Source organism: Trachurus trachurus (genome assembly GCF_905171665.1).
Source record: "Trachurus trachurus genome assembly, chromosome: 3".
NCBI lineage: Eukaryota > Metazoa > Chordata > Actinopteri > Carangiformes > Carangidae > Trachurus > Trachurus trachurus.
The window spans coordinates 11,657,736-11,680,537 of record NC_139893.1 but is presented as its reverse complement, the minus strand read 5'-3'; the positions used below and the strand labels follow the sequence as shown (position 1 = coordinate 11,680,537).

General features: G+C 39.8%; 2 protein-coding genes across 6 annotated transcripts in view; one reads left to right on the top strand and one right to left on the bottom strand.

Annotated features, from left to right (window-relative positions):
- myo1ea (myosin IEa) overlaps positions 1–3,136 on the bottom strand; it is a 50,670-nt gene extending 47,534 nt beyond the window's left edge. For both annotated transcript variants that reach the window (XM_083999468.1, XM_083999469.1), the window contains exon 1: positions 2,784–3,136. In XM_083999468.1, coding sequence (XP_083855594.1) covers positions 2,784–2,786 — 3 coding nt within the window. In that variant the 5' untranslated portion in view covers positions 2,787–3,136. The remainder of the gene's footprint in view (positions 1–2,783) is intronic.
- A 3,430-nt stretch (positions 3,137–6,566) lies between these two features.
- On the top strand, positions 6,567–21,380 carry mtmr10 (myotubularin related protein 10). 4 transcript variants are annotated; one of them, XM_083998857.1, is made up of 16 exons: positions 6,568–7,383; positions 9,106–9,166; positions 11,501–11,637; positions 12,583–12,652; positions 13,549–13,691; positions 15,832–15,925; positions 16,040–16,187; positions 16,751–16,838; positions 17,494–17,582; positions 17,814–17,944; positions 18,064–18,133; positions 18,488–18,558; positions 18,862–19,034; positions 19,140–19,310; positions 19,803–19,985; positions 20,613–21,380. In XM_083998857.1, the coding sequence occupies exons 1-16, from the start codon at positions 7,327–7,329 to the stop codon at positions 21,225–21,227; spliced, it is 2,301 nt and encodes a 766-aa protein (XP_083854983.1). In that variant the 5' UTR covers positions 6,568–7,326; the 3' UTR covers positions 21,228–21,380. The 4 variants fall into 4 exon arrangements, with proteins under 4 accessions (XP_083854980.1, XP_083854983.1, XP_083854982.1 ...); XM_083998856.1 differs by having other exon boundaries at positions 12,580–12,652; positions 20,616–21,380; XM_083998855.1 differs by having other exon boundaries at positions 12,580–12,652.
- Positions 21,381–22,802: the final 1,422 nt, after the last annotated feature.

Sequence of the window (22,802 nt, the reverse complement as noted above, 5' to 3'; positions counted from 1 at the left end):
TGATCTAAGAACAAGGAAAACAAACTAAACAGACATGAAGAGTATATTGCATGATGGAGTGGTTGTGTTGTGTCATAAATAGCATTTACAACAGCATGTGGTTTTCCTTTATGTTACCTTTTAAAAATAAAACAAAAGTTGTCTGTTCTGCAGAATTTATCATCTCATCTGTTCCTGCATCTGCTCCTCATGAGCAAACACAAACTAAGAAATAAACACATTTTTAGCCGGTATGTGTTTAAATTTGCACCCCAGGATAACTCCATAAAACATTACAGCTGTGTAATTATTGACCAAACAGGATAAAGTTCAGTTCAACATTTTGGTGATCAGCTGAAGTAGCTGTCTGCATCCTCTGCTCAGCGACTACTAGAAAAGAGTACTACATCAGAGTTCAGCGAGGCTACTATGAAGCGTCCACTTTGAAAACAAAGTTGAAGGATACACACAGAGCCACACTGTGCAGCTGCATCGCCTGGTGCACACACACACACACACACACACACACACACACACACACACACACACACACACACACACACACACACACACACACACACACACACACACACACACACACACACACACACACACACACACACACCGCACTGCTGACGGGGGAGGAAACCGATGGATCCTCACCACCTCACAATATAATATTTCACAGTTACAACAACACTGGAGGTCTTCATGTCACCACTTGATAACTCAATGGCGAAACATGAATATAAATAGGATTAGGAATATACTTTTATGAAGCTTTAGGTTTCTGTGGAGATTATGCAACATCCCATGGCCCTCTAATTTTTTAATTTGGCAGCAATGACAGCTACTGCACAACAATAAACAAATAAAAAAGTTATTACTTGAAGAGGGGGCAAATTTTGTTTGCAATAAATTTAAAGATGAATAATAAAAGTTGTGGACATTTCCACAAAAAAAAGTTGCATGCAGAGTTGCATAAACCAATACAAAGAGAAAAACGTGATGGTAGATGATAATTTGAATTTACAGTGTGCTCTTTATATGCTTATGCAGAATGATTTACAAGTGCAACAGCAAGAGAAGTCAACACTCATGAGGTCCGTCATCACAGGCAGTAAAGCAGTGAAAACATAGTTGTAGCTCTGTAACAAAGACGTATGGAACTGATCAGGAGGAGTGTGTGAGTTGTACTGAACCACAGCAACAAGCCTAACGAGTTCCCCAGGTCCAGCGTCCACAGAATGGGTGTTCGTCCTGTTTTCAGAGAGAGGAGCTTGAATTCCTGAGCAAATCTCTACAGCAGTGATGGGTTTGAAAATGGAGCGCCAGCTTTGAAATTAAGGGGAGAGAGAGAGGGGGTTTGCTCGGTACGCACCTCCCTGTAGGAGAAACTAATGCAAACCATCTGCTGTCATACCGACATTCAGCATTCAGCATCTGGCAGCAGAGAGGGACCCAGTGAGCGATGCTGGTGTCTGCTGTTCCAGACAGCGAGGATGACAATCAGACAGTTTTCTCTCTTGTCTACTCTTCTACACGAACAGACATCGTCCTTCACTTCCTCTGAAAATCTCTGAAGACAAAACCTTTGACCACATCTTGGAAACAGTCCTTGAAACTTTTTTCCTTTGCGATTTCTCCCTCAATGCTGTTTTTACATTCACTTTTCAGTCATTGCCGTGGAGTTGTACTTTCTGAGCTCCTAAGGAAAACATCAGCTCCTGCTCATTCACTCACAGGCAAATACACAAAAAAATACTGCAGTAAAAATTCCAACTCCAACAGACTGTGTAAGTGATAACAGCTTTACAAAAGCAGAATAAAAGCAAGACTATTTCATGAATACATTGCTATTCATTTTTCTGTCATATCTCAAGTACATAGGCTACTGTATGCTCTGTTACACTGATCGCTCCTTCGGGGTTTTCCTCTCTGGGTAACTCGACCTACAGGTTTCCATACAACGTTTAAGATGGCAGGATGCTCACAGGTTTCAGTCTCACACGTTTCAAATACACATAGTATGTAGCCTATGTATGTGAACAGGTTTGAAGATGCTGTTATGCACAAACATGTACAATAGAGATATGGGATGACTTGAATTTTGTATAATATTCTGGACTTAAACCTAAAACAAACATACAGTATACTCTCTGTGTACTTTAGGCAAATGACAACACCTTTAATTAGGCTAAGTGGTGTATCTTTGCTGTAAGAAATGTGCAGCATCAACCTGTAGCCTATGGTGTGATGTTCAACAGCCTGTGTGAAAACGTCATGCTGACAGTGACCTGAGATGTTGCCAAAACAAAACGATGAGGCCACACAATGTCCTCCATAACTTAGCTCTAGGCGTGTCAGGAATGGCATCCAGTAACCAGGAAAAACCTGTCTCCATGTAATGCACACACACACACACACACAGCAGACACTCTCCACCTGACGCTCGCTGCCTCCCCATCCAGGACTAACCGGTTTTTTGAGAAAGGACTGCACCCAGAGCACCTGACTAATGTTTTTAAAATGACACCTCTCTTAAGTGCCAGTCACTGCTTTCTCTAATTAACCTTCACTTCATCCATAACAAGCCTGTGACTCAGGGCTGGTGATAAATATGAGATAATATGTCAAAAAATAACTAAATGACTACAAATTCAGCTCACAAATATAAAAAAATACAACTTATTGATCAGTATAGGCTATATATTTATTAAACGTAGGAGTTATATATTTGGATTATAGCCTATTATTGATTGTACAAAACAAAGTGTGTGATAAAAGTGTAAACATCAACTCACCATCCTCTCGCTTCAGCAGTCGCAGTCCTTCCTCTCTGGTCGCAATCCAGTCTTTGTGCGAGACTCAGTGAAGTTCACCGCGTTTCAATAACTCTTGAGTTGTTCAAGAAGAGCAACAAGAAAAAAAAAGAAAAAAAAAGAAAACAGAAAATCCACGTTTACAGAAAATATTCCCGGTAAAGTCCCGACAGCATGGATGCGGCTCCTCAGCGGTGTCCTCCGTCCATCCCGCGACTCTTTTTCCCCTCTGACAGCGTCGGAGCAGTGTCCACACAGCGAGGCGAGCTGCTTTGTGATTTACACCAAGAGTCGAGCAGTGCCCTCAAAAATCGCCTCTCAAACATAACACAGGAAACTTGGCCAGAGGGTCCAATCACAGGCCGCCGAGCGTGGAAAATGCTTAAATATTCAGTAGGTGGCTGGGAGTAAAACAACTGGGCATGCGCGGCTCTGTCTGGGACTTCCTATAACAACACACTTGAAACAGACCAACACAAAACATATGAACTTCATCTACACTCACTGTCTGTGCTGTCAGCTGCAGCACATCCTGAGGGATAATGATCACACGGTCAGTGTTGGAGAAAGTAAGTAGATATACTCCAGAGGTCTCATTCACTGAATCTAAATGTCATGCATTCAAAATTATAGCATCAAAATGTCTTATCTTGATTTTGATGATTTTATTTGTTCGTTGGTCATATTTTGTTTCATTTAGCCTATGTGAATCAGCAAAGTAGCAAGTGACTAAAATTACAAAATAAATGTAGTGGACAATATTTTTCTCTGGAGTGGAGTGGAGTAAAACTAAAAGTAATGGAAATACTCAAATACTCAACGAGAACAAGTAGGCTACTTATGTACACCTACTCCACCACTGTATGTAGTAAAAACAGGTTTAACTTGTTTGTCGTCTTTGTTAAATGATGCCTTTTACTGCTTCACAGTCAAGTTAATGGGTTATGTAACAATACAAATGAGTCTGAGCTGCATGATGCCATGTCCTCTTTACATGCAGCCTGTGGAGTAATCATGTAAACTTCATACAAAGTTGAGGGACCGCAAGTGACTTAGTGTCTCAGTATCACTGGTTTATATCCAGATCATGTCCTTTGATTTATAACAGTGTTAATCTTAAATCTGACTGCTGGGCATAAATTTAACAGGCAAATTTAAAAGGTTAAAGGTTTCTAAATTCTACGCTGTAAATCAGTCACTTCTCTTCTGGAGTGCATGGGTGGCACTGGTATCTATCCACTATGCACTTCTCACATCCCGTCTCCAGCCAGACTGAGGCTTTCCTTGAAATGATGTTGGGCAGAGAGGCGACTCTCTGGGTGTAACCTGTCTAACAGGCCGCCTCTGTATGCAGTCGACACATAGGCCCACACAGTATGTATGCGTGTGTGTGTGTGTGAGAGAGCGTGCTGCTGTCGTAAGCAAGTTTTTTTTCAATCACATACAACACCAGCACTTATAGCACTAGCAGACAAACAGCTGTTCTAATGTGTGTGTATAAAAGACAGAGATTTGGTGGTAATACTGTTGATGCTGTGTTATTATGTCCCCACCCAGTGGACGTTGAAGGACAAGGCAGTTTTCTCTATGAAAACACTTTAAGATACAGTGTGTCACAGCACAGTGGTGGTTTTGCATCAAGAGCATTAGAAAAAAAATCAGTGCAGGTGTTCAATAGTGTTTATTGGCACATTATGCACATCTTTTTTTTCTTTTTCAAATTTCTGTTTATCATCAGCATCCACACACACTGGCATGCCATCCCATGTTGATGATGAGAGCTTTTTACGATCTACATGTTTACAAAACATTAAATCATAATTACTTGAAGACATTAATGCCAATAAGAAGCTTTTTTTTTCATTTTAATACATTTTTAGTCTTCCATTGTGCAGCAGGTTGTCTCGTGTTTTGAAAAGGCGATTTTAGGAAGAATTTTTTAACATTACTTTTCAACATGATTTGGTTGTTGGTGTAATGTAATATAATGCAACGTGATTTCCAACATGTATTTTTCAATCATTTTTAATACAAATGAGGTTGATTAATTTGCATCAGCAGTAGGTCTGATGTGCAAAATTGTTGCTTGAGTATGGGGGAACACACTGTGCGCCACAGTGACAATCCTGATTATTTTTTAAGGTTTGTCTGTTGTCCCAGTGTCTCATATCTTTTCTGACCTATCAAACCTTGTTCCCCATCTGTCCACCAAGCACCGGCCCCCACCTGCACACCTGGTCCTAATTATCCCATCAGGCCTCAGTATAAATGCCACCCTCTTTCTCCGGTGCTGGCTCATCTGTCTTTTCAAGTGTCAAGTCTACCAGTATTTTGATCCTGACAGCTTTTGGCTCGACTTGTGTGTTTACTTTGTGTGCTGTTCTCTAATATGATGCTGAACACAGCACAAAGAGGACAAACTGTGCAAGAAAGCTGGTATCTTAAACTCGGTTTCCTATATGTAAACATTAAAGTACATTTGGGAACTTTATATTATATATTCAGTGTGTTCCTCGCTGAATATATAGATATCAATTTACCTTTTATTTGCAATTTTTGTCACATTAGACTGAATTGATTATATGACAAATGACTGGAACATTTTTTCATTGACCATGATGTTAACTTTGTCTCACAGTTTATAAAAAAGGAAAAAAAAGCTGTCTTACCATTTTGATCACCAGTGTACATGAGGTGCATCGCTGGGTCCAGTGATGATCGGTGAACTTGAAATTCTGCGTGGAGGTACAGTAATGAGAAAGTGATAAATATTTATGAGCAAATTAACCACTGATGCTAATGAGTATTTCACAGTGTTTAAAGAATAATGTAATTCAAGGACTGTACCAAACTGATAACTCTGATTATCATAAACATCAGCATTTAAATTGGTGTCTCTGGGACTCAACGTGTGGAGAGCTCTGGTGTTTAAATACTGGAATAATACAGTTTTTCAGTAACTTGTATACATATTCTGTATGGTAGGCTAATTAACCAACAGTGCCATCTAGTGTATAAAATCAATATCATAAAAAAATTATGTTGCAAATAAACCTAAAATACCCTGTTTTTGAATGACAATCTGAAATTTTTTTGGCCTGGAGATTAGCGTGATAAAAATCCTGGTTTATTTAATTAGTCACCATGTTTTTTTTTTTTTTTGGCTTTAATTATTTTTTATCAGATGATGGATGATGAGGAATAGAAAAAAAGTAGTAGTATAGATGCATAAATAAATTCTCAATATAAACTTTTTAACCTTTCTTTATACAGTCCTAATCTGCTGCTGTTGGTTACCTGTTGCACACCTGTGCCTCAGGCAGAGCTTTGAAGTCGCATTCATGTTGTCGTCTCCTTGTGGTTTTTGTCATAGACTGTAAAGGTTTTTGTGCATCTCGCTGTGGTTGTCTCTTTGTGGTTGTCTCGTGCATCTCTCTGTGGTTGTCTCCTTGTGGTTTGTTTGTAGGTGGTTGTTTTACAGCTGCTTGTTGTGTCTGACTTTCGATAGTCAAATTGAAGCCCATGCTGGCACAAAGACCCCTTGGAGCCTTGGACCCAGCTGGTCTGTGCCCCACAGAACCACTAGCCTACAGCCCATTATGTAGGAAGTTTCATTGAGAAAAACAGCCAAATGTCAAAGTAATACAATTTAGTTATTGCATAAAAAAAATGTTGTGTAAAAAAAAAAAAAAAAAAAAAAAAAAAAAGGGGGGGGTGGAGGGGGGGATTACGTACGACCCCAAGCCTCTTGTCGTGTCACGGTCTCATGGGAGTTGTAGTCCATGGGTGATGCACTCTTGCTGAATGCAAAAAAACAAACAATACTCGTTGTTTTATCTCTCAAATGACATGGTTATTAATATTTACAGCCACATGCAGCACTGTATATATTAGTTATCTGTGTTTCAGCTTTGCAAGAAACTTTGATAAAGTGTCCATGCAAAAAAAAAAAAAAAAATCGGAGCTGAAGAAGAGCGGAGCCCGGAAGTAGGGCGGGACCTGCTGCTCGGCTCTTTATAAACATGGCCGTTAAGTCCTTTATAGCATCAGGTACTGCGTCTGGCTGAATTAGTTAAGACTTTTGAGGAAGTCACGGAGGGTAACTAACGCAATAACAGGTGGAAAGAAAATGTAGACACCCAGCGGGGGAGTTTTAAGTGATTTACAGCGTTGTATCTCGGCGTGGGAGCGGCGTTTATAAACTTAAATGTAGTACTTTAAGCTGGCTACTAGTAGCGAAGCTAACGAAGCTAACGCCGACGTCTCAACGTTCACGTCTGTCAACTTTTTTCACCCCGCTGCTGCTGCTGCTTGTCGACATGGAGGAGTGCCCTCGGTCGCCCTGCCTGTCTCGATGAATATTTTACACAGACACAGCTCGGATTTACTCAGCTAAAGCCTGACCTCAACTTTCTTGGAGGTTTTTTTTCCTTTTTGGTGTGTCTTTTTTCTTCTTTTTCTTCTTTCCTCACTGGCAGCAGCCGAGCGCTTGCCAGGAACATCACCGTTAGGGCGGACATAAACAATGTTCTCTGTCAAACCCATGAAACCAACCTTCAAGTGTTATCTCCCTCCTGTACAGGTATGTTTATGTATGTAACTAACGGGTTGTGTTTATTTATAGGTTTCTGCGGATGGGGCGTAATAATAACACTGTCGACTCGAGTCATTTTTTTGAATTAGATTTAGGCTGCTGAACTTGTGACTGGGCTGTCGCGGAAGGAAAGTTGATATTTGACATGTGGCAAAATCAAAGTTTTATGAAGAAATAGCCACTGACTGAATTTTTTTTTGTTGTGCTGTAAGTTTGTGGTTGGACAATAAGATAAAAGCAGGTTTAGTATTTAGAGATTACGACAGGTGATTGATTGAAAAAACAAAACATTTCGAACATGCCTAAAATGAAATACAATTACAACAGATAAGCAATAACAACAGAATTAATAAAAAAAAAAAAAAGTCAACACATGTTCAAAAAGGAGTGGGAAGAAGTCTAATCTTATCTAGTCCCACCCCTTCTCCCTGTACAATAACTTAAATGCTTCCCTGAAGTTACTACCTTTACTAACTCAGTTATTATCGATAACAATAACAGTAACAACAACGCTTATTATAATAATATTAGTATGCAATACAATATACAATTGAATTTATAGCTGCAAAAGATAAAATTTTAAAAAAGAAAGGGAAAAAAAGCAGAAGCTCGTAGGCTAAAATGTCACTGGGTGGCAAATAAGCACTGTCAGGTGGTGAAAGTTTTTCTCCAGCTTTTGTAAATCTTGGAAATTAAACTGCATGGCAAATCTGACAGTGTAATTACACAGTGACGGGTTTCTCTGTGGATTTGGCTTTATTTGTTTTGCTTACAGGTGTATGCACTTCAGCAGACAGCATGGGAAAGGGTTTGCTCACAGATGGGCAAGGTTAAAAACTAGTGCTGGTGTGTTTTGTGTCTAGTTAACATATTTTCCCCCACTGAAATGTATTTTATTCTGATTGAAAATGAGCATCATATTGTCACGGCCGTGCTCTGGTCTTGGTTGTCAGGTCAGTTTTATTTATAGTGAAGTTGTATTTTTGTCTAGGTGTATGCTTTCAAACTAGGATTAAATGTTCAACAGGAATTTCACATTTTATCAATGATACACTTCACCCAGAGCTGAACTGTGAACTGAAGACATTATTCAGTGTCATTATTCATTATTATAAGGACTTTATTCTTCTTGAGGAGATGGGTTGTTCTACCTTGGGAAGCATCTATCATTTTTGCTAATGTATGAGAATTTACTTTGACCGTTTTGATGCTTTTAAGGGTTGTCGTCCCTTTAATACATAATCTTAGTGTTAAAAATCTGTGATAAACACTCTTAAACTTGAAATTCAGCACTTTTTGTAGTCATTCATTCACTTGCAGTAGGTGTGCTGTAGTACAGTTAACACTTAACAGTGAACAACACATGACTGCCCAAATACTTTTGCTGAGTAATGTCATTGTACATTGTAGTATTGGGAGACATTGTAATAAAAGTAGTAGTAGTTGGCTGCAGGATTGTTCCAGTTTTGTAAACAGAGCTTGCATCACTTATTGCAGGCTGTAGCTATTTATGCAACATGGATTCACCAAAACAAATCATGACAACCTCAACATGGTTTTGTGACAGCCACAGCTGAATCTTTGCTCTGTTGGGAACCCATTTAAAGTGCAAATGATAATGCCAAGCTTGCAATGACACCATATTTCCATAGTCCATTAACCATCTGTCTAGTTTAACTAACTCTCATCTGACTTCTGCTTTTTCTGCAGACTAATGTGAAGGAAACTATTGAACCGCCTATCAAAAAGTTGGAGCCAAAGTTACTTCCAGGTAAGTTTATTTTATCATACTAAAAATAGGAAATTTTATACAGTTGTCAGTTCTAAGTACATTAAAATCCAGACAAAAGACTGCGTTGGTTTTTACACTGTATCAGATGGTACCATGGTACCAAACATATACAGTCACTGAGTGGCCTTCATGTTTTAATCTTCTATAGAGCTTGTTTCGAGACCTCTGAATCGGTCCATTTTGTTTTCAGGGATTCAAATGAATCTAAAAGTCACGATTGGGCCTAATTATCAAACATATTTATCGTGTTACTTATTACTTCAAACAAAATACATACTGTATTTGTGTGTTTTAAACTGGTCCAACAAGGTGTTGAGTAGAAAGAGTGACTGAAACTCATTTCGCGGACTGCGATAATGGGTCATCTCATTTCCATTTTCACATAGATGTTAGTGTTTAATTAGACTGGTCTAGCAAGCTTTTCAGCTCACACAAACATGACAATCTGTCTCAACTTGAGCAAATTCAAGTAGGTACGTGAAAACTGAAATGTTCTGTAACCTCAACTGAAATCAGCATTTCGGCAGATTGAAATGATGAATTGGCAGGAACAGAACCAATCATTGTCAATATATTTGTCTGTCAGTCAGTCAGTCAGCAGTCTGCTTCTAATCACAGACTTCTGCTTGGTGGTCTCTGCTCTTTTTTCACCATGCAAGTACTTCTTCTTATTAAGATTTGGAAACCTCACCCCTACCAGCGATATTTGCATAAACAGCAGATTGGTGCAAAGTGCTCTCTGAAGCACAGTTCCTCTTCTCCATCGGGTTTCCACTTTTACCATGCGTGGGAAATAACCTGTATTTCTGGGAAACGACTGCTGTAAAGCTTCATTATCAAAGTTGAATCAAAACGAGGATTGTTCATCATTTCTTCGATCTGTGCCAAATAACGCACAGTTTATTGTGTCTTCCAGCAAGCGCAGTTAGTCAAACGAGTAGAGCAGCAGGAAAGTCTTTATTTGAAGGATTTATTTTGGTTTATGACTGAGACGTTGACTTGGGAACCTCATGGGAGTGCCCTGACACACCCTTTTCACAGTGTCATGTTTTGTGTTATTCAGAGTAACTAGGCAGAAATGTCCTTAGAGGTAGAAACTCTTCAAGCAGAGACTGATGTTAGTTGGCAGTTTTACAACATCTTATTAAGGTTTCTCTCTCTTCAAACCTGTTTCACTTAAGAGAACCATATCAAGGCCACATGATAATTTGAATCAACTACCTGGGTTGTGGTTGGTAAAACAAACTTTCCATCCACTGTCCTCTACACAGCACTCACTGCTAAAGGGTTGTTGTTGCTCCATTATCCTGCTTTTTTGGAGCTGGATCGAAAAACAGGTTCCATGAATATGTGGCCGGCCAGATTCCTTGTTGTTAACATACAGCACTTGTGCTGCACGCTGCTCGGAGGCAGAGCTTTGAAGTGACTGTCTGTACGACTCCACCCTGCTGCCCCAGTTCCCATCTTTTAAAAACGCCTGGGGCACCTTTTTATAGCCACATTTGGTCCGTGCATAAATTGCATAAATAAAGTGTCACTGTGTTAAGGGGCAGTAGGCAGCTTCAGTAACGTACTGTAGTTCACACTTTTTAAAAAAAAGATTGCATTTTGGTTTTGCAACACTGCTTTTCACAAACATGCTACATAAAGATTACAAAATGTGATATGTGCAAACGACCTCAGCTTCCTGCTAGCCTTCATATCTGACGACATAAAAGAACATTATGTTTATGCATTGACTGCTATGCTTTTGAAGTTAAAATTTTTCACTGACATGTTTTGTAGAGGCCGGATGGGTTCAGAAGTGATACCTTTTCCTTGTGTGTTTTGGTCTTTATGTTAATGCACAATAAGCTTGACCAACATTTGGGAGCTTATGAAATGCTGCTGTCGTTTCTCTTCCTGCCCACTAAAACAAGAGGCAATGTTAATAAAACAAACAACAAAGAGTTTCATGCTCACAGGATCAAATCTCTGTTAGACTAGTTTAACTTGTTTATATTATTATAACAGGTTAAAAGAATGTGACGACTTGGTTAAGTTTCACCCTGTTTAGTTAATCCTTTCTATTCTAATAATATAATGATTTTAATTATCAGTGCTTGCATGCATATGTACAGTCAGAATTAGAACAGTCATTATTATAATATATTTGAATAACAAGTATGAATATGAATGTCATAAACGAAAATGGAATAGATAAGTACTCTTCCTGATTTCTTTACTTTGCCTCGCTATTTCCCAGTTTCTATGTGCTTCCTTTTTTACAGTAGCTAAACACTCACATCTTTTTTCTGTTCTGTTTGTCACCAGGGGAGATAGTAGTTAATGAGGTGAACTTTGTGAGGAAATGCATCAGCACTGAAAGCAGCCAGGATGACCTTTGGGGGAAGTTGATATGCACCAACTTTAAGGTCTCCTTCATCCCTCAAGATGCCCCACCTAAACAGGTATGTGTGTTCTGTAAGTGGTTAAAGGGACAACGAGGAGTTTTGGAAAAGCGAAGCGTTTTCACACTACATTTATGAGCCTCCGCGCGCACCGTACATTTCTTTGACCGGGCGCAAGACGGACTCATGTTTTCATTCATCAATAATTAAAGTCAGAGGTTCAAAGAGGTTCACATACCACCGTAGTTCCGACCATAAACGGCGATGCGGCTGCGTTATTCTCATGATTCGCAACGAAGGAAACTCTGGTCGGCTCGACCAGCACTTCCGCCACCACTAATAATAACAAAATAACGATAGAGACAGAACGATATATTTATCGAAAATGGGCCCATTAACAAGTGTGGGTAGCGGAGATTCATCCACATTAACGTGAGACTTTTTTATAACCGAATAGAAACTCCTCGTTGTCCCTTTAAACTGTGCTGTTGTGAATATTTAGCCATTCAAGGGAGTATTTGAAATCCAAAGTGTTGTTTTAATGTCAGTTTGAGGTTTCTGCTGATATTGTAACAGAATATTTGAGGTCTGAACAGTGCTGACAGTGTGATCAGGCTTGAAAAGAAGAAGGTATGACTTTAGCTTTCTTGTTTGTGAAAGTCGTTGGTATCACCAGCACACTGCTGAATAGCTGCAATACTTACTGTGTTTCCACTGTATATGCAGTGCATCTGGCAAGGAGGAAGGAAAACTTGTGTACTTTCCTGTGCTACATTGTCAGTGATATCGCACAAGAAGTGAGAGAACGGACGTCATTTCCAGCTATGCTGCAGATTGTCGTGATAAGAAAATGGAACCTGATCATTGCTCTGCCTGAGGAAATTAACGCGATCTGCCAAACCAGCATTTCAGTTAATATTTTATGAAGTGATAGGTGTGATAAAACCACGTGCAGTGCTAAATATACATGGTTGTTGTTGTTGTTGTTTTCTTTAATCTCAGAAGTCCCAGTTGTCTCACCTGCTGCTTGGAGAGCACGACATCCCCCTGACGTGTCTGGAACAAGTAGTTACAGGTACATCTACAATGTTGTAATATCAAATATTATAATATCTTTTTTTTATTAGAAAATGTTTTTTTTTAGGTCTGTTAACCACCGTTCACATCAAACAGCTGCTGCAGTTATCAGAACACTAAATCAATCAGTTTTTACAGCACTAACATCAAACATCCTAACCCACTCATTTTACATGAGCAGTCAGAATTAAAGTGAGAAGGGCCCAGACTGCTCCTCATTAATATTTGACAGCTGGGGTGACTGGCTCTGTTTGTCGTTAGTTCCTGCTCAGCAGTCTGATAACAAGTGATGTCACAGCTAAGGCAGTGTTTAGTGGCAGTGTGGCTTGGCCGGGATTAGCCTTGTTTAAATATCTCATTGCTGTCGTTTGCTGACAGTGCAAGGGCAACTGCCAAGAGCAAAAGTTGTTGTGTTACAGTGATGAAGCATGAGGCTTTGTTCTACGCAGCTTGTTTTTTGACCTTGTTAGAACTTGGCCACTAAAGACAAACATTACAGTTATGGGATTTGCAGGTGGATCAGTAATAAAAAACCATTGCCCTATCCTTCACACAGTATGCAATCTGTGCTATGGTTGGGTTGTATGGTCTTAATGCCCAGATAAAAGTTCAAATCCTGAATGATAATAATCCTGAAACTGAACAATTATAATGATACTGATACTACAGAATGTATCTCCCAGCTCTGCAAGGCTTGACTTACTCCCTGAATTAAATGTGATCTATGATTGTGCATGTGTAGGTAAAGGTCATGTATTATTTTATGTGTAAATACAGCATATACTTGACCTTAGCAGAGATGCCTGTTCAAAGGTGAAGCTTTTGAAATGTAATACATATGTAACATGTGCATAAATTAAGGATTTATATTAATAGTTTGTATCTTCTTCACAGTAAATGATACGAGGGGGAAGAAGAAAGTATTAGGGTCAAATCAGAAGCTGAAGTTCAACCCCACTGAGCTCATCCTATACTGCAAAGACCTGCGCATCATTAGGTTCTGCTTCGACGAGGCCGGGCCTGAGAGTGCTAAAAAGGTGAGTGATACTTAAAATTTTATTATTTGAGCTCAATTTGTCCATTTCAGTAACTGGATGGTGACTTCAGAGGTTTTAAAGTATCCTCTTGGTGTGGACATGGGGATAATGTGTACCACCAACTGTAGGAGGGGGGGTGGGGGGGGTTATGAATGAATGATCGCTACTGTGCAAACTGGCACCAGATTACCTCACCGGCTCAAGATGGTAGCGTCCGTTTCTGAGCTAGCTCTGCTTATTTATTTTTATTCTGTAAGAGGAAGTGAGAGGCAATTAGCATGTGCTGTAAATTGTAAGATGGTTAAATCGTCTAATTCTATATACAGTGAATTTGTGTTCACACCTCTCACTCAAAATGAACTGTTCCTTTTTCTCAGTTTCCTCTGCCCATTTCACTGCTGGTCGTTGCTGACCAAACTTTTCCTTTCCGGGCTTCGTGAGCTCACTACATCCACATGCAACACGGGGTGTTATGGCTGCTTCCTCAGTAACAAGGATATTTATAACATACAAACTTTTATGTGTTACCCTCTCACCCTCCACCTGAATAGAAGTGACTAATTTCTCTAATAGCATTTCAGTGTGGCCACTCGCCAAACAATGAATAGGAGACACTGTGAACAATGCCATTCAAGGCAAAGGAAACTGAGAATGATCCTGATTGTGGACATAACTGGCCGCGGGACTCTGACTCATCTCCTGCTCGGAGTGATCAGAGGGACAGATGTTTCATTCTGCTCTGGGTCCAGGAAGGCCGATGTGATGTAATTAATTTTATGGAAGTAATTAGTAATTACAGCTGGGGAATGGTGACATTAAATATCATTAATGTTTACAGCAAATACTTAAATATCACTATATTTTGATATTTAAAGATATCTTGAGAGGACTGGTGGTACTTTTAGAAGACAGCTACATGCAGGTGAAATTAGATCATTGAGAATCCTTCACAATAAATTAATTTAAAAGCACCTTGCATTTACAAAAATTGGGGCTGCTGCACATTTCCTTGTTTATATTAGTCATTGAAGTAGACAATTGTGGTAAGTAACAGTAGGCTTGCAATGAATGTACCAAGACTGCAAGGATCTTTTGGGTAATTTTGGAAGACATGCGAGCATGTGACTGTTTTTTCAGCTCAAAACACAGCTGACAATAACAAAAAAAAGTCCACAGGCTTTTTTCATTCTTTGTAAACACGGATTCTCTGTTTAAATGTGGAATCTGGATTCAGGGAGAGAGTGGATACAAATTTATATTTGTGACTTGAACACAGAGTTTTTGTTGTAGCTGCCTTCTACAGTCAGGAAGCTGTATATCTCTTTATACTATGCCAGTGAGCCAATGTGAATACACACAGTTGCATGTCTGATCTCCTCTCGTGTCATCTGGGAGCAATTTTTGTGTAGTTTTTGGAGAACTAGGAACTCCACAGCACATACCTACAGCACATTTGTCTTAAAGCAACATTACAGCATGGTACAGGATTGAATATGGTCTCATTGCTTTGAGTCTGACCAGCCTCTATTTACAGAGTCATTTATTTTAAATCAAAGGTGAAAAATATTTAGTGTAACCCACTGGCTTCAAGAGAATATATAACACTGCATAGAAATACGTCTGTCCTCTCTCACTCCTTCTGAGTTTATTTATGGACATTATGTATGTAATTACAGTGTGAACCTAAATGGGGCTCAGGTCTTTTTTTTCTCTTTGTGACATATGGAATTAGGCCAGCCTATAATAGCCTATTTTGCCATAGGAAATTACAGAGTTGGGAGCAGCCTCGACTGCACACACTCTCACACACACAGGCACACACTTTTTCAGTGTCCTCTTGTGTTATTCACAGCTTCACAACTGAATGGGCTGCTTTGTGTGACTCTGGTGGGGCCACAGAGAGATTCAGCCCCGTAAACCCAGAGCAGCAGACTGTCAAACATTTACTTTCCCAGGTTTCACTTGTTCTTGTGTCTGTATGGTTGAAGAACATGCTTTAAATTTTATTTAGCCCTCTGAGTGAACCAGAGCCGGGGAACTGATTGTGGTTGCGATGAAACCTAATCTGCCCTCATAATGTTTGACTTTGCCATTCAAATGCACTGTACATCCTATAAAAATTGCCCTCTTTGTGCTCTAGGTTTGCCTTGCTATCGCCCACTATTCCCATCCAGCTGATCTACATCTGCTGTTTGGCTTTGAGTATCAAGGACGGCGGTACCATGAATCTAAAGGTACTCTTAATTATTTCACCGTCTGTCTCTCTGTAACTGTTCATAGTCAACTATCCCCATTTAATTCATCTTCAAATATGCACAAGAAATCTCAAAGTACATCTGTGTTTCCAGAAGAGCGAGTCAACGGCAACACCCCTCGAGGAGGATTACAGACCCCCATTTTTGATCGTCCATCAGACTGGGACCGGGAGATCAAGAGAACGGGTGCTTCAGAGTGGAGGGTGTGCTCCATCAACGAGAATTATGCCATCTCACAAAGGTTTTCAGCTCAACTCTATTTTTTTTTTTTTGTAGGCGATTTATGATGGGTGTTGCAGGCATATCTGTAGCACCTGCAGTCAGCCTTAGTTGTCACGGACACTCGTTATTCACACTTGATATTTTTTGGCAACACACTATGTTTGCACTGTGCTCCCTTTTTGCTTATTTCAGGAGTTACTTGTCAAGACAAAAATGTTGTGAATGTCTCAGTGTAGCCTGCAATTTTATTTTAGACAATACACGCTATTCATCTGACTTCAGCAGTGACATCATGGTGGGTTTCGCAGTGAGGATTGAACAGTGTTTTATGTGGGATCGGAGAAAAGACTTGAGAAATAGCATCATGATATCTTGCACCAAACTTTGCTCATCATATTGGGCTGAAACATTACTTACATTTCACATTCAATTACATTTTCTCCTTTTAACTTAGAAAGGTGTAATGTTGGAAAATGCAGGAAACATGAAAATATATTTTCTCAACTGTGTTTTCCTCTTTATTTTATCATAATTTTATAAAATCGACTAGATTTCTGTATAACACCAGTCTCTCCTTTTCAGTCTTCCAGAGTACACTGTGGTCCCAGTTTCTCTGGCAGATCAAGATCTAAAGCGGCACTCGCTGTTCTTCACTGATAATCGCTTCCCTGTGAGTATCAAAGCTCTGTTACCCCCATTAAAGGAGACATATTATGCTCCCTTTCCACAAATTAAAATAGTTCTCATGTGTCTTAAAGACATATCTGTGACATGCTTTGGTCAAAATACCCCAAGGATCAAACATCACAGCTCTTTTCATCTGCTCAAAACAGCCCTGTTCAGAACGGCTGGTTTTAGCGTCTGTCCCTTTAAATGCAAATGAACCACTGCTTGCCCGCCCCCACCCCTTCTACCGCTCCCAGGTAGGGGTGGTATTATGCAAATTTGAATCATAGTTACATCACTGGAAGACAACTGAGGGAACGGCTCGTAAAACCACGTGGATTTCAACCTAGGGAGCCTGCACATTAACATATTTTCAGGTGTTTGGCTTGCACAAAATCTGTAAAGAGCCTTCAAAAAGTGACATTTCCATGATATGCCCCTTTAAATATTTGACTTTTGTCAAACTCTGCATAGAACAACCTGTCATTGATCCCTTTCAAATATTTATCGTTATATTTATACTCCTTATCCCACATGACATCATGTTAACGACCACAAGCATCAACATTTCTAATCCAAGCTTCGTATTTGACTGATCTGAGCAACTCTTCTACATTGTAACTGATCACTGTCTAATTTATTTTCTGTCCTTGTCATAGCTCTGGTGCTGGAATCACTCCAATGGGAGCGCTCTTGTCCGCATGGCCAGCATATGTGATCCAGCACAGCAAAAGAAGATTGAGCAGAAGTAATGCAAAGCTCTCAGCTTCAGATTCACAAAATGAACAAAACATGTTTTTACTCTCCTACCTGTTCTCTTACCAAGACCTATCAGTATTTTATATAACAGCAAACATACAGTATAGTTTTAGATTATGTATTATAAATAAGTAAACTATATTATAATAAACTGAGCAATGTTTACTACGTCAAAGACGTCTCTAACCCAGTCAACAATATCTGTCCTTTGCTGTGGTAGGGTCTTTAACGCCATCACAAAAAGCCACCCACAGCGGAGTGACGTCTTCAGGTATGACCTGGACAAGTGCCTGCCGACCATCCAGGACATCCAGAGCGCCTTCGTCAAAGTCAGGCAGATCTGTGTCATCGGTGAGCCGCCCAGCTACTTGTACCAATTAAAACCTACTGCAAATATTCTACTTTTCACATTTCTTTGCTGTGGAAATAGGAGTTTCCTTTCATGGTTTGCCTGTTTTTGCTTTATGCAGATCCCTTTGAGGAGTCTGAGGAGAGGTGGCTCACATCCATCGAAAACTCTCGATGGCTGGAGCATGTCCGGTATGTAAACAACCTGACACTGCATGGTTGCCCTTTATAAACTACCAGAGTTGTCTCATTTTAAGAGATTATTTTAAAGTGTTTCACTTAACTTTGGTGCTCTCATAGTTCTGTGTGGAACATAACAATACCTGGATGAACCTTTTTTGATTAAGTTTTATGGGACAGATATTTGTTTAAGAATTGTTTACACATTCTGGACCTACATTTATTCATACTGTTACTGTGAAAGTGTTGTGCATTTCCTTAATATTTCAGTGTTCTTAACTTTACATAGATTGTTCTGGAGGCAAAGCTGGTTACACTCTGTTTTCACAGAGTTGTTCAACATGTCTGTTCTGCTTGTGACCCTAGGGCTGTTTTGAAACAGTCAGCTGAGATAGTCTACTGCCTGGATGGAAAAAATGCCTCAGTCATTCTCCAAGGTAAAACTCTCTCTTTGCAAGTTATTTTCACCAGTCATTGGTTCCCATTGTGTTTAAGGCCAGGCAGTAATAAAGCAACACAGTATTCTTCACTGTTGCACTGTGCATTGTGGATTTTTGATTCTTTTTTCCATTATCTGTGATAGACAATTTTTGACTTTAACCAAATCATGAATACCTGGCAAAACACATCTAAACATACTGCACTCAAATTAGTATTAGTGACTTTTTTTTTCAGTGACCATGAAATTGCACAAAGCCTGTTTTTAAGCTTTTGGTATTTCTCATTCTATGTTTGTACAGAGGAAGAAGACAGAGACCTGAACTGTGTAGTGTCCTCGCTGGTGCAGCTCATGTTGGACCCTCACTATCGCAGCCTCAGTGGCTTTCAGAGTTTGGTGCAGAAGGAGTGGGTGATGGCTGGCCATCGCTTCTTGGATAGATGCAACCACTTAAAGAAGAACGACAAAGAGGAGGTATCTAAAAGTGAAATAAATCCAACCATGAAGAGCTGACCTTTGGGTTTTCCTGAAGTCACTCATGCATCTTGTTTTCTTCTTGTGTCTGTTCTCTCTGACTAGTCTCCACTGTTCATGCTGTTCCTGGACTGTGTGTGGCAAATGATGAACCAGTACCCTGCAGCATTTGAGTTCACAGAGACCTATCTGACAGTGCTGAGCGATAGCATGTGGATCCCCCTCTTCAGTACTTTCCTCTTCAATTCTTCCAAACAGCGTGCACAGCACTTAATGGTGAGCAACACATGATTGTATGATTGTATTCTTATTTATTTAGTTTAATTAAATTAATGTGTTTATTCAATCATAAGCTTGGATATGTATTAATCTATGACATTCTTGGATGTGTTTAATTAATTTAAAAGGGAGTAACATTTTGCAAGGATGGTAGTTGATGAAATAAAAGCAAACAAAGATTTGTACTCAACAAAAACTTGATCTGATTTGTGTTTGTTTAAAAGTCGAATTTGTAATATTAGACCTGTCAGAGTGTGTTCATATATAAAACAATTTGTGTGTGAGGGAAGAATAAGAGTAACCACATGTTATAATTTCACATGATGTAACAAAGCAATGTGTTTTTGTGGTATCGCCTCATGTTGGAGACTATGATTTCCTTCTGCGGGTGTCGGATAATTGACAGGAAAGAGTGCAGTGTATAACACATGGATGGAGAAACATTCAGCTTGTGGTCAGGAAAGTAATGATGTTGTCTTTACTCTGCAGGACTTTGCCAAGAATAAAGCCATCCCTCAGGGGGAGGACCAGGCCGTGTATTTCCCTCCTGTTTGGGACTGGTCACAGCAGTTTTCCACCAAAAACCAAACCCTCTTTAACAACCCAATGTTCGTAGGCAAAGGAGCTGCCTGTGTTCAGAACGGGGAGGTCAAAACCTTCAGACGCACAAAGGTATAACACACTGGGCATTACTGGTATATGAGAGCAGTATATGCACAAAATATATTTGCCTTTTTTACGAACATATTCAATGTATGTCAGTGTTTTTAGCCATGTTAAATGAAAGATGTTTACTAATTATCCCTCTTTATGCTCACCAGTCTTTTTGTTTTGTTGAACCTTTGGTACTCGCTACTCCACAGTAATGATGAGTGATATTTTTGATGTAGGTCACCTTAATCCTCTGCCCTCATATGATTACCACAGGCTGGAAGGTATTAACAGATTTCTGCAGGACTTCTGCTGAAATACATAGAATTTATGATGGAGCAAATGTTTAACATGGACAGTCCATCCAGTCAGCAGTTTTTGTTTATTGCTGCTGTGATTTTATGGGTAGCCTGCCCTTTTCTTTTGGAGTCATCAGCACTTTTAAGAAAAAAACACACAGAGGTTTCATGCAGAAAATAAATCGTCCTTTTTCGCTTTGGTCGATGTTTCTTCATGAGGATTTGATAATGCAGGTGGAAAGATGAAGACATGGAATGAGAGAGCTCTGGTTAGGTCTTAGTTAGGTTTGCTGCTGCAGTTTGTCACAGAGAAAGTGAAAATAATCAAATGTTGTGTCCGTCCTTGCAGCAGAAAACCTACAGTTCCACAATGCGAGGAACTCCGGCCTCTCTGCGTAATGGACTGAAAGGAGGAGAGGATGGACTGCCACGACGGGGCTCCCTGGTGTCAGAGCTGAGGCCTGACTTCTCACCGGTGAAAGACGAAAGCCCAGCAGAGCGCTTCTTCAGGGACTGGTTCTCTCAACCTGCCGACCAGCAGGGCCTCCTGATTCCCCTGCTCATGCCCTCGCACGTGGCTCTTTGGAAGCTCTTTTTTCTTCGCTGGGTTCCTGAAGCCTGCATTCCCAAAGGAGGCCCCATCACGGCCTATCACAAGCTCTCCCAGCTGGTCGATGAGATTGAGATACTGCAGAGCCATCTCAGGCGGTATAAGGGACCCAGTCCGGGCACCACGCCACTCCCCAGCCCCAGCGGCCTCCATTTAGAGCAAAGGAGAATGTATTTCAAGGCCTCCTCTCCAGATGACTCCCCTACACCTCCAGACTTCCTTACCTCCTCCTTTCCTTTCACCCCGATGGGAAACCTATGCCGCCGCACCATCCACGGGACGCCCATTAGCAAATTTCTGAATGGAGCAAGGATCTGGCTCTCTACAGAGACTCTCGCTAATGACACTGTGTGAGGACGTAAGGCTTTCAGGCTCACTTTTCTGAGCCTAGTAGAGGTCTGCTTAACAACTAATCATATTTGCGTTACCTCTTTCTTACATGCCGAGAAGGAAAATGAGAAATAGTAGAAATGTAACTTTGGACTTCTGATTATTAATTATATATAAGCTAGAATTTGCACCATTGATGCTGCATCAAAATCTGTAGTAATTGCTAAACCAAAGTGTCTGATGTCCATTACAGCTAAGAGGAATTCAGATTCACTGAAGCACATCGTCCTTATTAACCAGTGGGTTGTTACTGTGAGCTGTCCTCTGACTGTGAACGATCATTACTGTCATTGACGCATTTGTCTCGTCTACGCTTGTCAACTTCTCTTTTTTTTTTTGCTGAGCTTACTTTACGACACACACCAGGATTGCTTTTTAGATTTTTATATTGTGTTGATGAGGTTGAGAACTCCCTCTCTGAGACTTACCTGTGATTCACTGCTCATTGTAAAGCAATAATTGAAAGTCAACCATTTAAATGTGTATAATAGTTATTTCTTTGAATTCTCATTGGACAGTAAGACTTCTTCACTGTAATGGATTAATGATACTTGAAAGTAGAAAATGCTCCTTTTTAATGCAGCAGCAATGATGCATTTCAATGAACACTGATTTCCCAATACTCCATTAGCTTGTGCCTTCCAGGAAATTTAATTTTAAGATGTAATGTTTTACCTGGTCTTTTTTTTCAGAAAGAGGGACAGAAAATAACACTGCTAACACGTATGTAGCCTACTTTGGGGTAAAAACAAAAAGGATCTGGCCTGGTTGAATGTAACGGGGTGCTTTTTTTTTTTTTTTGCACAAATCTAACGCTGTTTGCTCTGGTTGCCCATATTTTAATGGTTGTGTTGGGGTTTCGCTGTAAGTAGCAAATAGTGTTATTTCAGGGTCTTTGTAGATGTACTCTATTTTTCAAGCAAAAATAAGGGCCTATATTTTAGTATCATAATGTAGGTGATACTGAGAGGAAGGTGGAGCTGTGAGGACTTAAATCTGTGGTAGTAGATATTTCCTTTTCTCTTTTGAAGGTTGTTTTTTATTATTAAACTTTACAAGAGGCCTTCTGGTAAGGCTCTGAGGAGAAACAGTTCAGATGAACATTATCTGAATGGATAAATATTTGAAAGCAAAGGGACAGATGAGGGCTGTGACTCAAACCAGTTCCTAGTTAAGTGCATAGTGAATATTTTCAAGGTTGCGTGTGGAAAAAACTTCAGCATTAAATCACCTAGATAACAAGTGTCGTAACTACACTCATGAAATTACAGTATGGGTCACTACAATCTGCCTTGAAAGAATGACAGCATTGCCTGTATACACTGTTCAACATACTGTATGTGGCTATAACAATACTTTTGTAATAATATCGCTTCCTGTTCTCTTAATTTTTCATGGTTCATGTTATTCTTTATTGAGAAAGAATATAACAGAAAACAAGCAGTAAAGTTAATGCACTTCCAGTCAGGATAATAGCAGTGAGTGTTGTCTACAAACATGTTGGCATTTTGACCCTTTTTAAAAAATATTTCCCCGGGA

Coding starts and splice junctions, on each gene's coding strand:
- mtmr10 (XM_083998854.1), top strand. CDS start 7,327: ATGTTCTCTGTCAAACCCATGAAACCAACCTTCAAGTGTTATCTCCCT. Junction 16,188..16,750: donor AATTATGCCATCTCACAAAG/GTTTTCAGCTCA, acceptor TCTCCTTTTCAG/TCTTCCAGAGTACACTGTGG. Junction 19,035..19,139: donor AGAAGAACGACAAAGAGGAG/GTATCTAAAAGT, acceptor CTCTCTGACTAG/TCTCCACTGTTCATGCTGTT.